This window comes from Ptiloglossa arizonensis, chromosome 4 (assembly GCF_051014685.1).
Source record: "Ptiloglossa arizonensis isolate GNS036 chromosome 4, iyPtiAriz1_principal, whole genome shotgun sequence".
Taxonomy (NCBI): Eukaryota; Metazoa; Arthropoda; class Insecta; order Hymenoptera; family Colletidae; genus Ptiloglossa; species Ptiloglossa arizonensis.
This window is the reverse complement of record NC_135051.1, coordinates 7,113,338-7,127,135: the sequence shown is the minus strand read 5'-3', so window position 1 is coordinate 7,127,135 and position 13,798 is coordinate 7,113,338. Positions and strand designations below refer to the sequence as shown.

Here is a 13,798-nt window from a genome sequence, read left to right as displayed (position 1 = left end):
ACGACAGCTTCGTCTGAATTTTAATGTTTACTGAAATTTCATACGTTTCGCTCGAGACTTGACACGTCGCGTTAATTGAGAAAAGTGTCTCGCGACGAGACCACGATTAACCCTTCGGTAGTCTGGATTAATGTACAAACATGGTTACTTTGGTGGAGTCTACCTAAGTAAGCCAAAATTAATTTCGAAAAATATAAGCGACGTACGTAATTTTTATACACCGAAATTTACCGAATGTATCTCATGGATACGCTTTGGATTTTATGTTTCATTATTGTTGAGAAATTTTCAACGATAGGTTCGATCTCTGTACGTCTTTTTATTATTATATATGTATGTTATATGTGCGTAACGAAGACGTTTAGCGATAATAATTATTGTACAATTTTTTGATAGTTAACTTATCGCGCTTCGAATGAAAAGTGTGCAGCTGGTATTGAAATAACTCGCGATCGTTAACGTAGAAGTAAAACCGCGATTCGTTCGCGAATAATACGCGACATTGTCCTCTTTCGTAATCAATTTACGATTCTTTGCGTAAATCAAACCCACGCTAAATTTATGCAAGAAAAAAAAATATACAATTTATACACACAAGGTACAAGTTTAACCGTACAAACCTCCTCGCTGTGTAGCTTGGGTTATTCTGATGCCAGCAGCACACTTTTCATTCGATGTGCGATAAATCGGTGAGAAAAAATCGCACTCCAACTTTTAATGGTTCGTTATAAAGGAAAGACTTCCTCCTTTAGATGTATTGCAAAACGAATTGCGAAAAAAATTGATCGAATTCCATAGAGTCGTCCGAATTACGAAAATTTTCGGGGAAATTTTCGAAAAATATGAGTCTTTGAAAAAATTTAATCCACGAACGAGAAAGAAACTTTTTTCTTTTAAACGACACTAGATACACTACTGTACGACATTTTTTCATAAAGTTACAAAGGTTTAATTATCAACAACCTCCAAAATATAGCAATCCCTTAATTTTACTACGAAGTGTATTTATCGAAACTATAGACACGTGAGAAAATTCCATAATAAACAAACCAAATGCATAATCAATAAGTACGAATAGAATTTTGTCGATGAGGTAATAAATTAGGTATACGTTTAATAATACTCACTTTGTCAAATGTATTTATCGATGTTGTAGACACGTGAGAAAACTCCATAATAAATAAACCAAATGCATAATCAATAGGTACGAATAGAATCTTGTCGATGAGGTAATAAATTAGGTATACGTTTATTAATAATCATTTTGTCAAATGTATTTATCGATACTGTAGACACGTGAGAAAATTCCATAATAAATAAACCAAAGGCATAATCAACAGGTACGAATAGAATCTTGTCGATGAGGTAATAAATTAGGTATACGTTTAATAATAATCATTTTGTCAAATGTATTTATCGATACTGTAGATACGTGAGAAAATTCCATTGTAAATAGACGAAATACATAACCAATAAGGACGAATGGAATCTTGTCGATAAACTAATAAATTAAATATACGTTTAATAGTACTCACTTTGTTAAATTGGCACCAGGAACTTCTTAGTCTCCGATGTGTAAGGCACGCTGGTTCAGAGGACACTGACAACGCCTTTGTCAAGTTCATGGTGAATTGCTCGTCTTTGTCGTATCTGTAGACACGTGAGAAAATTCCATATTAAATAAATGATACAAACGACGTGCGTAAGTACAAATAGTATTTTATCGATAAACTAATAAGCTAGACAATATTATAATTTTTATTATACATTCAATAGTACTCACTTTGTTAAATTTGCACCATAGACTTCTTAGTCTTCGATACGTATGGTACGATGGCTCAGAGGACACTGACAACGTCTTTGTCAAGTTCACAGTGAATTGCTCGTCTTTGTCGTATCTGTAGACACACGTGAAAAATGTCCATTTTAAATAAAAGATGCACACGCAATTATGTACGATGTGCATAATCAACAAGTACGAATAGTATTTTATGGCTAAGCTAATAAGTTAGTTCGTAGTATATCATTTTTATTATACTAATAGTACTTGTTTTGTTAAATTGGCACCACGAATATCTCAGTCTTCTTATGCACGATGCGCATAACCAACAAGTACGAATAGTATTTAATGGCTAAGCTAATAAGTTAGTTAATAATATAATTTTGATTATACTAACAGTACTCATTTTATTAAATTGACACCATGAATTTCTCAGTCTTCGATACGTATGGTACGATGGCTCAGAGGACACTGACAACGTGTTCGTCAAGTTCACGGTGAATCGCCTTAGCATGTTTACGACTGTCCCCAGGTGTTCGTCTTTTCCTGGAAGAAGTGCTTCTAAGAATTCGGGAACTTCGATTGAGCCGAAAGTTTTTCATACTGGCTTACCTTCTCCGAAGAAACCAATTACAAATACCGACGTGTACGTGTGTTTACCTACGTCACGGTTCATTCAATGCGAAAATTACACGATTCAAAGCCATGCTTTGCTATCACATACTACGTCATGGTAGATCAGACGCTAGTGGGGATGTTACTTTGCCTACCACGCCTAAATTATAACACATATAGATTTATTTTTGACATTTGTTGCGTCTCTTTGCGCGAATATAATTGCGTTTCGTCCTCTGTATACAAGTTTGCGATTTACAGGATTTTATGAAATACCAAACGCGCTTGAAAATCGATTAATTTATTCGATAAAGAATGACTCTTCGAAAGGTCGATGCATGATAATATCTCTTGAATTTTCTACAATTAGCTTTACAAGTCATAAACTCTAAAGCCTATAAACTTTAAATTACTCTCGTAACAATGCTATAAAATAACAAGTACAATCGACAAATTATGGAACATTTCTACATTTAACACCTCGGTTTGAGCAAATGATATTTGAAAACCAGATATACAATTTACAATCGCGCTGTTACACAAGCCTCGATATTAATTCTATTTTATACCGTACACGTATTTCTCAACTATTCTCTTGTATCCGTAAACTCTGTGTTCCATCGGTATATTTAAAAATTTTCTTTTTCTTAGCAAACGAGTCCGTGCTCGTGCAATAAACAAGCGAATATCGTGGACATTTTTAAACACTCGAGAACTGACCGTCAACGTGTCAACAGTCGACGCTGTGCACCGAAGAATTGCACGTAGGAAGAAATTAACGTATCCGCGCACGCAACACACCGCGACAAGTAAAATCTGAGAAAGAGAACGATGACAGGAGTCCGTGTTCCCGGCGGGGCGGCACGTTAACCCGTAAGATTTATGAAAAGAAATACTCGTAAATTATGAACAGAGGCCGTACGCGAAAGCGATGCAACTGTGAGCCGGTTTTGATGCACTACGCGCAAACAGAGACACCGAGTTGCACCGAATCTGGCTGACACTCGGTATCTATCGCGTCGGCCATAAAGCATAAAAACTCGTTCGGCGCTGAACCGGAAATTAGGACGTATCCACCGTTTCGTTGTCTTGTATCTTACCGAGTCTCGCAGCTAATAGAGTCGCTGAACGAACGTCGAACCAGTTTCACGCCAACGTCCTTTCGATCCTATCGCCCTGTCTCGTAAATCAGTTTCGCGTTAGCGTGTAATTATTTTTCTTTCGCTTGTACCCCGGTCTGGTTTCCAATACCCGATCTCGAACTACGCGCGCACGATTTACACACGGATGAATGAAGCTCCAATAAATTGCGGCACGATCGACCGAGAGATAATTACCAGCGAGAAAAGGATGACGGGGAACGCCCGAGGAGGCTGGGAATACAGAGTTTTTAAGGAAAGGGACTTACGATGATGAAAAGTATACAGGGGAGCGTTCGTACGATCCGGGGGACGATGCACCCGCGTAGAAGGCAAGTCGGCTCGAAATATTCGAATCGTTCGCTCGAGCGACGAGAAAGTGAAGCGTTGATCGAAAAAAACCAAAAAAAATTTTACTTCTCTGTTCAACTTTTCTTTCTTGCTTACTATTTTTGAATATTTAAAATCACATGTATTGAATATGAATCACATATTCAAATTATTGAATATTTAAATCGAATTTAAAATCAAAATTTGTAAATTCAGTGCTTGTAATTTTTTATCGAAAAGAAAAATTTTACTTCCCTGTTCAATTCTTCTTTCTTGCTTACTATTTTTGAATATTTAAAATCACATGTATTGAATATGAATCACATATTCAAATTATTGAATATTTAAATTGAATTTAAAATCAAAATTTGTAAATTCAGTGCTTGTAATTTTTTATCGAAAAGAAAAATTTTACTTCCCTGTTCAATTCTTCCTTCTTGCTTACTATTTTTGAATATTTAAAATCACACGTATTGAATATGAATCACATATTTAAATCATTGAATGTAGAAGGACTGTTACTATTTTTGAACATTGAAATCACAAAGAGGATAATTAACTTGTAAATTCAATGCTTGTAATTTTTGATCTTTAATCCTTGATTGTCTGGTAATTGCATTGAAGTTTACACATGGTTATTACTATATCTTCTGTATACAGTTTTAAAATTTTTAATATTTATTGGAATAAAAAGTGGTAATTTTTCAACGAGAAAAAATTCTTCTCGTTTCGAACAGTAAAAGGAATTGGTTTCTCGTGTTTTTAATCGAAGTGATCTTCGTTGTCGATAAAAGAAAATTATTACTAGGCGCCCCGTGAACCGTGGACGACACATAATCGCGTTTAAAAACCATTATTTAGTGGGCAATTCACGGGAAATTGGGCCCCTTTGTATATCCACTCTCGTCGTTTTAGAACGAGGTGCTTAGGATAATTGTCCCATTGAAAATAATACAGTACGTGTCACCGACATTCAATGTAAGCGCGTTTTCCAGCAAATTATTAAGCAACACATCGGTATGTTTGCGAACATTCATTGTACTATTACCGAAATCGATATTTCCAAAACCATTCTATCCCGTGCATAGCTAAACCATTAAATGTTTGCCGGTGTGTTCAAGTGTACATACTATATTCCGCCGATCAAATTTCGCAGTTGGTTTCCTACATATAAATTAATGCTGCCGGACAAAATTTCGACAAAATATGATGATCCCACCTGAGAGTAAATTACGTACGTTCGAAGATACTAAACCTCGTTTCTCCAAGCAGATACAAAGAAATTGTTCCTTGGTCGTTTATACTCGTTCAAATTGTAAAATATCGAAACTGGATGTAATATAATATATATCAAATTTTGATACGCGTCATCTTCTATCTGTACTTCAAAAGTATTGTTAAAGATGACGTTTCTTCGATGAAGAACAGTCCAAAGAAGACTTGATTCGAACTGGTTTTAATTCTACGTAATTAAAGTATAAATATAAAGTTCTGCGTTTCTTCGACACAATGATACTGTTCTATTAATTTCGTATGAATTATAAAATAGGGTCTCTGTTAGACACTGTACTTAATACAGTTTCGTTTAAGTTTGCAGCGTGTGGTCGCGAGAAAGCTTTGGGTTCTCTGTCTTGGGTTTCACTCACTGGAGATCGATTTGTCAAATTCACGGTACACTTGAAATATGTCGGCCATCCCCGACGCGAAGACGTAATAGCTCCTTAAACTCGATGCGAATAAGACGTTGAGGATACTCTCGGTTGAACATTAGTTTTCAAAGGATTTAATCGTACTTTTATTGGTAACCGTCGAGAATCGAGAATACAGTTTGAGCGAGTGTCGCGCGAAACTTTAACCGAACAGATTGTTACAAGGGAACTTTTATTTATGACTTACGAAGATCGTAGATACAGAGTTCCAGGCTATAAACTGACTGCCAACAAAGTGGAATACCCCGGCCGAGAATCTTTCAGATTTATTAGGTTTTTAAAATACTCGTTTCGTAAAACTGATTTCCATACGAGTGTTAAGAAATGTTTAAAATCGTCACTTTTGCAAACTGCTAGAGAACAGAGACGAAAAATTAAGCACAAGAGTGTCTACAATAACGAATGCTGAAAACGATCACACCAGATTGTCAATTGTTAAACACCTAAGTGAAGATTCGTTTAATTAATTACGATCCTCGAAAGTAAGGCCAATCAAATCCTAAGCTGAGATAAGTATCGCGTATCATTGCTGTTCTCGACACTGTTAAAGACAACGATGGAATATTCCTTGCAATTTTATGGCTCGATGACGTACATTTATATGTCATCGGGGAGAGCAGCTCATTTTTTAAAGTGGAACGAACATAAATTCTTCCCTACTCTGAAATCGTCTTATTGACCGTTCGAAGTTACTAGTCTATTTACTTTAAACGTGTATCAATTTTTACTACGGTATATCAATTTATAATGATATAGAGTAACTGTCACCAGGAGATTATGGTTGCTTTATTGAATTACTACCGGATTATAACTCTCTAATCGAACTACTCGAGTGTCACGGGCGCTTAGGTGAAACATTAGAAGGTCACAGGTACCTAGATGAACCACAAGGGGACCATGGTTGCTCCGTTAGACTACCAAGGGATCACCTCATCATCTTAGGTCCCCGTGTTAAGGGTCACGGATGCCTAGTTGAACTATTAGCGTGTCAAAGATACCTAGTTCGACCAAGTGGCTCAAGCGATTGACAAAAATTAATTCAAACCTCTATCTAGAATCAATTTTATCTATCACACAAACATAACATCTAACGCAGGACACCTTGTAAACTACCCATTATCATCGATCTTTTTCCAAGAAAGAAATAACGAACATGAATAACAACGTACTATAAATCCTACAAGGTTTCACACTATATAATAATAATATAATTATTTCAGAAAGTGAAATGCACGATTAAACGATGCTCAGAACACATTAAGATTACACATGAAGAAACGTTCGATATTATTATTGTACAATCTTGCACGATAATTATCAACTTAATATCACTTTGATACGACCAGAGTCATTGTGCAATAAGTTGTCGCGCGAGCCGATAACGCCTCGTATTTTCGTCGAATGCTTGTACTTTTTTCTGTCTTATCCACGACGTCCTCGAGAGTGATAAATGTCGAGCGGGTTTAAGGATCGTCGATTCCAATCGGCAGGAAGTTTCGTAGCCATGCTTGCGCAATGACATATCAATGGCTCGTACGTTCGTTGTAAAACCTATCTCGCGGAGTTTCGGCATACTCTGCTCCGCGGTGACGTTTAATTTTCCTCGAAGCTGCGATGCACGCCGGCAGATTTACCCTAGACGTCGGTCGGTAGCAGCTCGTAGACACAGAAATTTCTGTCTTCCGTGTGATTTCGTTGAAAGTTTCACCGACACGCTCAACGACGCGCCCAGCGTCGTTTGAACGTAATTAAAATGCGCGAGTACGGGACGAGGTAGTTAACCACGTGCTACGATAAACAATACCTGGCGTACGTTTCCGTTATCGGTGGCCGCGAACTTATCGGGAAACGGAATGGAAATTATCGTGCACATCCAGAACTTTCAACTTCGCTCGGACTCTTCGCGAATTCGTACGATTAAATAATAGTTCGCGATTCTCTGCTCCGCTATGCTTTTTACTCGTTGTTCTTCTTTTTTTTTTAGTTCTTGTGGAGAGCGAAAGTTTCGACTCGAATTGGGAGGGAAATTGCTCGAAAGCAGATAAAAATGTACGCGAGACGAAATGCGTTTAATGAAATTTTGAAATTGATGTTCTTCGTAGGGAATGATTATCTTCGATTACGAATTATTTCGAACGATTGGAATTTTAAACCTTTATTACCAAAGTATGTTAGAAGAAGTATATTAGACGATAGAGCAGAGAGAAAAGATTTTTCTTTTTAATAATTACTATTATCGTTATCGAATTTAAAATTTTTATTTGCAATCGCATCGAACGATTCGTAGATTATTATAGTACGTTAGAAGAAAATGGAGTAGATTAGACTATAAAACAGAGAAAAGGTTTTTCTTTTTAATAATTACTACTATTGTTATCGACACATTTGTGTTTCTTTCTTAAATCTCAAAAATCCAGTACTATCGACTGTGTGAAATTCACAAGCTAGAAGAAAACAGACGATAATAATATTCGAATAATGATACTTAACTTCTCAAATACAAGTTTATACTAATACTCAAATACACGAAATTAATTCTTAGATCCCTCCAACACCTAGAAAATACTCAACCGTGAAATTATTCGAGTAAGACGATAATAATATTCAAATGATATTCGACTACTCAAATACAAGTTTATACCAATACTCAGATACACGAAATTAATTCTTAGATTCCTCCAACACGTAGAAAATACTCAACCGTGAAATTATTCGAGTAAGACGATAATAATATTCGAATAATGATATTCGACTACTCAAATACAAGTTTATACCAATACTCAAATACATAAAATTAATTCTCAGATCTTTCCAACACGTAGAAAATACTACTCGAATAATATTTGAATAATGATATTCGACTACTCAAATACAAGTTTATACCAATACTCAAATACACAAAATTAATTCTTAGATCTCTCCAACACGTAGAAAATACTCCTCGAATAATATTCGAATAATGATATTCGACTACTCAAATACAAGTTTATACCAATACTCAAATACGTAAATTTAATTCTTAGACCCCTCCAACACGTAGAAAATATTCTACAGTGAAAGTATTCGAGTAATTCCCAGCCAAGTCTCGTCTAGACGCGAATTTAAACGCGTTAGAACGTTTTGACGCGCGTGTATCGATTCCGAATGCAAATGCATCGACGGTATCGAGTCACGTCACAGTCTCTTCACCAGTCACTTTCAATTATTCTCGGAATTGTTTTTTTTTTGGAACAGGTGCCTCGTTGCGCGGCGTATCGACCGTCATAAATTCCCTCAGTTATGCGCGTAAATTAACCGCTAAAGAGACGTTTACGCACTTGTTGCGCTAAGTTCGCCGCGTGCGTGTGCTCTATTTTTTTTTTCCCCCCACGATATTCCCACGTCTTTATAGTCGCCGATTCATCGCGTTAAACAAGACGAATTGCACCGCGCTGTGCACGCGCCGTCGATGAGGGTGATTCGTTGGGCAAACGTCGGTCCACGGATGACGAATGAATATGTATCAACGCAAATTCTTCGTCAACCAAAGGCTCTATAAAATACCCAAACGGAATTACCATCGTATCCGAATCCGAGTCCACGAACCGTCTTAAACGAGACAACGCTCCCCTGGAACGTTAACTACAATAGCTAATAATGTATGGAAATTACAGTGGAATTATTCTCAGACGCTTAAAAGGATCATTTTTAAACCTTCGAACGCAGTTACAGGAGACTAGGAGTTTTTTATGTTAGTTAGAAATAGAGTAGAATACACCCTCTCTCTATATGTATAGTTTGCTTAGAAAGCTTGAGTACATTTTTAATTACGATTTCTCAAGACGCTCGAGAGATTTGAGACTTTGAAGATTTTCTAGCATTTATCAAATACTTAATTACTATAGCTAATAATGTTTGAAAATTACGGTGGGATTATTCTCAGACGCTTAGAAGCATCATTTTCAAACCTTTGGACGCATTTGCAAGAGACTAGGAGTTTCTTATGCTAGTTAGAAATAGAATAAAAGACACCCTTCTCTCTCTATATGTATATGTATATCTATATCGATTTCACGGTACTTGGAAACCTTGTGTACATTTTTATTTATGATTTCTCAAGACGCTCGAGATATCCGAGAGATTCGAGACTTTGAAGATTTTCGAGCATTTATAAAATATTTTGAGGCTTCTCGAATTTTGCTCCTCGACTCGAGCTCCCTCGTGAAGGTTTGCATCTCAACACTGGATAAGTGTTCTTCGAAGCACAAGGGTGCCTACCCTTTGAGAGTGAGTTCCGTAGCAGTCATGGGTACCGAAGCTTTCCCTTATAACTACACTGATCAGAGATCACGAGCTATAGAAGTATTCACCATTGCCATAGGGATTTGACTCGGAATAATTAATCCTCTCGTCGTATTCTAATCATCGAGAACCTCTACAAAAGACCATTGACTACAGTCACTGGCTAGTGCAAAGCTATTATTGTGAAGCTACCATTGCAAAGCTATTATTCTAAAGTTATTACTCTTTGGCCATTTTTGCTGCTGGAATTTAACAAACGATCGAAAAACTTTTTGGAAAGAAGATCCGTACGACAAAATGATAAATCGAATAAATTGAAGCTTGTGTTTCAGTAGCTTGTCTCCCTCGGTTTTTTTAGATACATAGTTACGTTTCAATTAATAACTAAATAGCTCTCGAAGAACTTTATTATCCCCATGAATCGTAAAACATGAATTTATTACTCGTACTCGTAAAATTGAAGATTGAAAAACGAGTATTGTATCGTTTGTAAAACTGAATTCATTGGTAACAATGATCGTTCGTCTGTTTTGGGTTCAATTCTACACGATTCAATGATAAGTACTGCCCTAATTGTTAGAACATCGAAACGAAATTTTGTCGAAATATTTTACAATACTAAAAAAGAGTTTTGACCTACAAGTACCTTTCCTAGAAAACTCCTCCAATCCCATTTCAGATATAACTTCTCTTTCTCAATCTATGGTCTTTTTCGACCGATTGCTTCCTCGTATATATTATTTTCCTATATATAATATAGAAAATATTATACACAGAATACATTAATCGTGATATATTCTTTTCCTATATATAATATAGAAAATATTATACACAGAATACATTAATCATGATATATTATTTTCTTATATATAATATAGAAAATATTATGCACAGAATACATTAATCGTGATATATTATTTTTCTATATATAATACAGAAAATATTGTATACAGAATATATTAATCGTGATATATTATTTTCCTATGTATAATATAGAAAATATTATACACAGAATACATTAATCGTGATATATTATTTTCCTATATATAATATAGAAAATATTATACACAGAATACATTAACCATGATATATTATTTTTCTATATATAATACAGAAAATATTGTATAAAGAATATATTATATTAATCGTGATATATTATTTTCCTATATACAATACAGAAAATATTATATACAGAATATATTAATCGTGATATATTATTTTCCTATGTATAATATAGAAAATATTATACACAGAATATATTAATCATGATATGTAATTATTTATTCTATAATCAAAGCTACTCCAAGACTCGATACCCCTACAATTCCTTCGATCCACTCATGGTATCGCAATGTAAAAAACGCGAGTTCCATAAATTCACGCTATTTTTCAACCAAAGACCTCGAACGCGTTAAAGTCAAGTACCCGAATCTTCCCTCTCTTAAATCCACGTAGATACACTGTTCGTCTTTCGCGATTAATCTCCGAATAAACGAAAATTCGAGCAGGCGAAATCTGGACGCGTCCAGCCATAGGCGGTAGAACCGTGCATCGCTTCAATCCATTAATAAGGTCGATCAGCATATTGCGTCGGCGACGCGAGGAGAGCTTCGTACAATGGCGAGCGTACATCGTCATCGGCACGTGAGCGCGATTCGTCGCATAATCGCCACGTCGTACACAACGTTTGAATATGCAAATCGGCAAACGCGCGCGCATTATACGCGCGGTTCGCTCTAAATTCGGCCGGCGAGTTCTACTGTAATTAATAATCATGGCCATCGATGTATACAATGTACAAACGGTTACAGAAATTCGTAACCGACTTAGGGGACTGGCAGAGCCGTGGTCTCGCGTGTCGAAGCTACATACGTTCCCGTGTAACGAAAAGTAAACCTCGAACCTAACAGTCGCGACACTTTTCAACGTGGAAACTCGAACGTCGTTGGTAGCGACATCCGATCACGGACGTCACGTTGGTTGTACGGTCTATTAGTTTCCGTATAAATGACTTCTTCAACAGCATCGACGTCGCGTTGATTAATGACGAGTGTCGTCCCGTAAAACACGTACCGTGCTGGTAAAATCGTGATTTACATCGCGACATTAAATGCGCCACGTCGCGTAGAAATGGCCCTCGAGGCACTTCAGCGAATGTTGTCAAACACTTGGAACGGTGTGTCCTTTTGGATGTTTACACAAAACTCGTTTGATTAGGTACGTGTTATGTATAATATTTACAGACTTTTTCCTTAATATTGTTTCATTTCTTTAAAGATCAACGTTGAAATTTGATACGAAAATAGATATTGTTTCTAAAATTGTAAATGGGTGTGTATATTCTCTCTGCAACATGGATAATATAGAAGTGATGAAACTTCGCGCAGTAAAAAATGTAAACGTGCCAATTAACGGACTAATGGTTATTAGTATGGTTACAGTATGGTAATACTATGGTTGTAGTATTCGATCTGTTTCTTGTATTTGAATATTTTAATTCCTAATCGATCTTTCACGACCTTCGAACGCATCCTAAAACGCTTTACTGAGAAGTAAAAAAAGAATACAACTCCATTTAGAAGAATAAAGTTACCTTTAAATCTCCTTGGAACGATTCGGGTTGAAACTTCCAGATTTGCGATAAACAATTGTTCGATACCTACGCGCGTAACCCATTTCGAACATCAAGTACGTTCCAGTAAATTTACAATTGCATCGTACATCACAAGTATGTTCGAGTAATTTCCAGATTGTAATAAGTATTCCAGATAAACAATAGTTTACGAAATTTCGTAACCAATTTCGAACATGGTGTATCTCAGAGCCATCGATAGAGAATTTTTATTCGATTCTCTCAGGGTCTCGTATTTACGTACAACATTTGGACCCGTATTTTCGTATTCACGTATACTTGAAGAAGTAAATCAATTATTCGGTTTTAAATTTCCATATTGTACGATGAACAATACTTGGATACCTACGTTCGTAACCAATTTCGAGCATCGAGTATCTCGGAGCCATCGATAGAGAATTTTCATTCGATTCTCTCAGGGTCTCGTATTTACGTTCAACATTTGCACCGCGTGTTTCGACGCGCGAAACCGTGACGAGAAAACGAGAAAGAACAGACGCGGCGTCTAACTGGCAATATTCCCCGATTTCGCGGAAATTTCTCTAATAACCGAGCGTACGACGATCGAGGGACGAAACGAGTCCACCGTGGGACGATTTAACCGCGATCTCGACGCGGAGTTTCTTCCATGGGTGTGCGTAAAACTAGAAAAATTGCTCCTAAATTATTCACTTACGAGCGTCGCTGTAATCGTGGCCGCCCTTTAAACGTCCCGGTCCCACGGTACACGTGTAATGAGCGTGTCTCTGCGGATGAATATAATGTCTCCTCGGAAATTGCTCTCTTAACGGAGAATTACCATCGAAAGCGGAGTAAAATTGCGCGCGACCGACCGAGCACCGGCAACAGTTTAATCTTCCACGACGATTCTATTGGGAAAACTAATATTGTTCTTCGAAAGGGAGAACAACGTCGAAAAGGATACACCGTGTCTGAATCGTGATTACCACGAAGAGATACCTGCCCGACCGTTTCCAAAAATACGCTGCAGTTCTGTGTAGAATTTCGCGGAGGAGAACGAAGAAGTAAACGAAGACACGAGAACGTTCAATGTGGGACGATAACGGAATAATGGAATAATAGAAAAGCGATCCATTAAGAAGTTCGATTATCTGGTAAGGGTATCGGACTCTAATCGTCGTCGTAATCGGATCGAAATCAATTGGTTGTCGAAACACGCGATGTACGATGCAATTGTAACGCATAGCGACGAAAGTAAAATTTATCAATTCTCGTTTCATCGATAACGACAAATCGTTAATGCGTTTCGACGATACGAGTTCTCCTTTTGTTAATATTTTCGGACCGAGGA

General features: G+C 36.8%; 1 protein-coding gene across 1 annotated transcript in view; it reads right to left on the bottom strand.

The window, feature by feature from the left end:
- Positions 1 to 1,884, bottom strand: part of LOC143146314 (uncharacterized) — a 28,356-nt gene extending 26,472 nt beyond the window's left edge. Inside the window, exons 1-2 of the mRNA XM_076310478.1 lie at positions 1,784 to 1,884; positions 1,536 to 1,650 (exon numbers count right to left, since the gene is read on the bottom strand). Coding sequence (XP_076166593.1) covers positions 1,536 to 1,625 — 90 coding nt within the window. The 5' untranslated portion in view covers positions 1,626 to 1,650; positions 1,784 to 1,884. The remainder of the gene's footprint in view (positions 1 to 1,535; positions 1,651 to 1,783) is intronic.
- Positions 1,885 to 13,798: the final 11,914 nt, after the last annotated feature.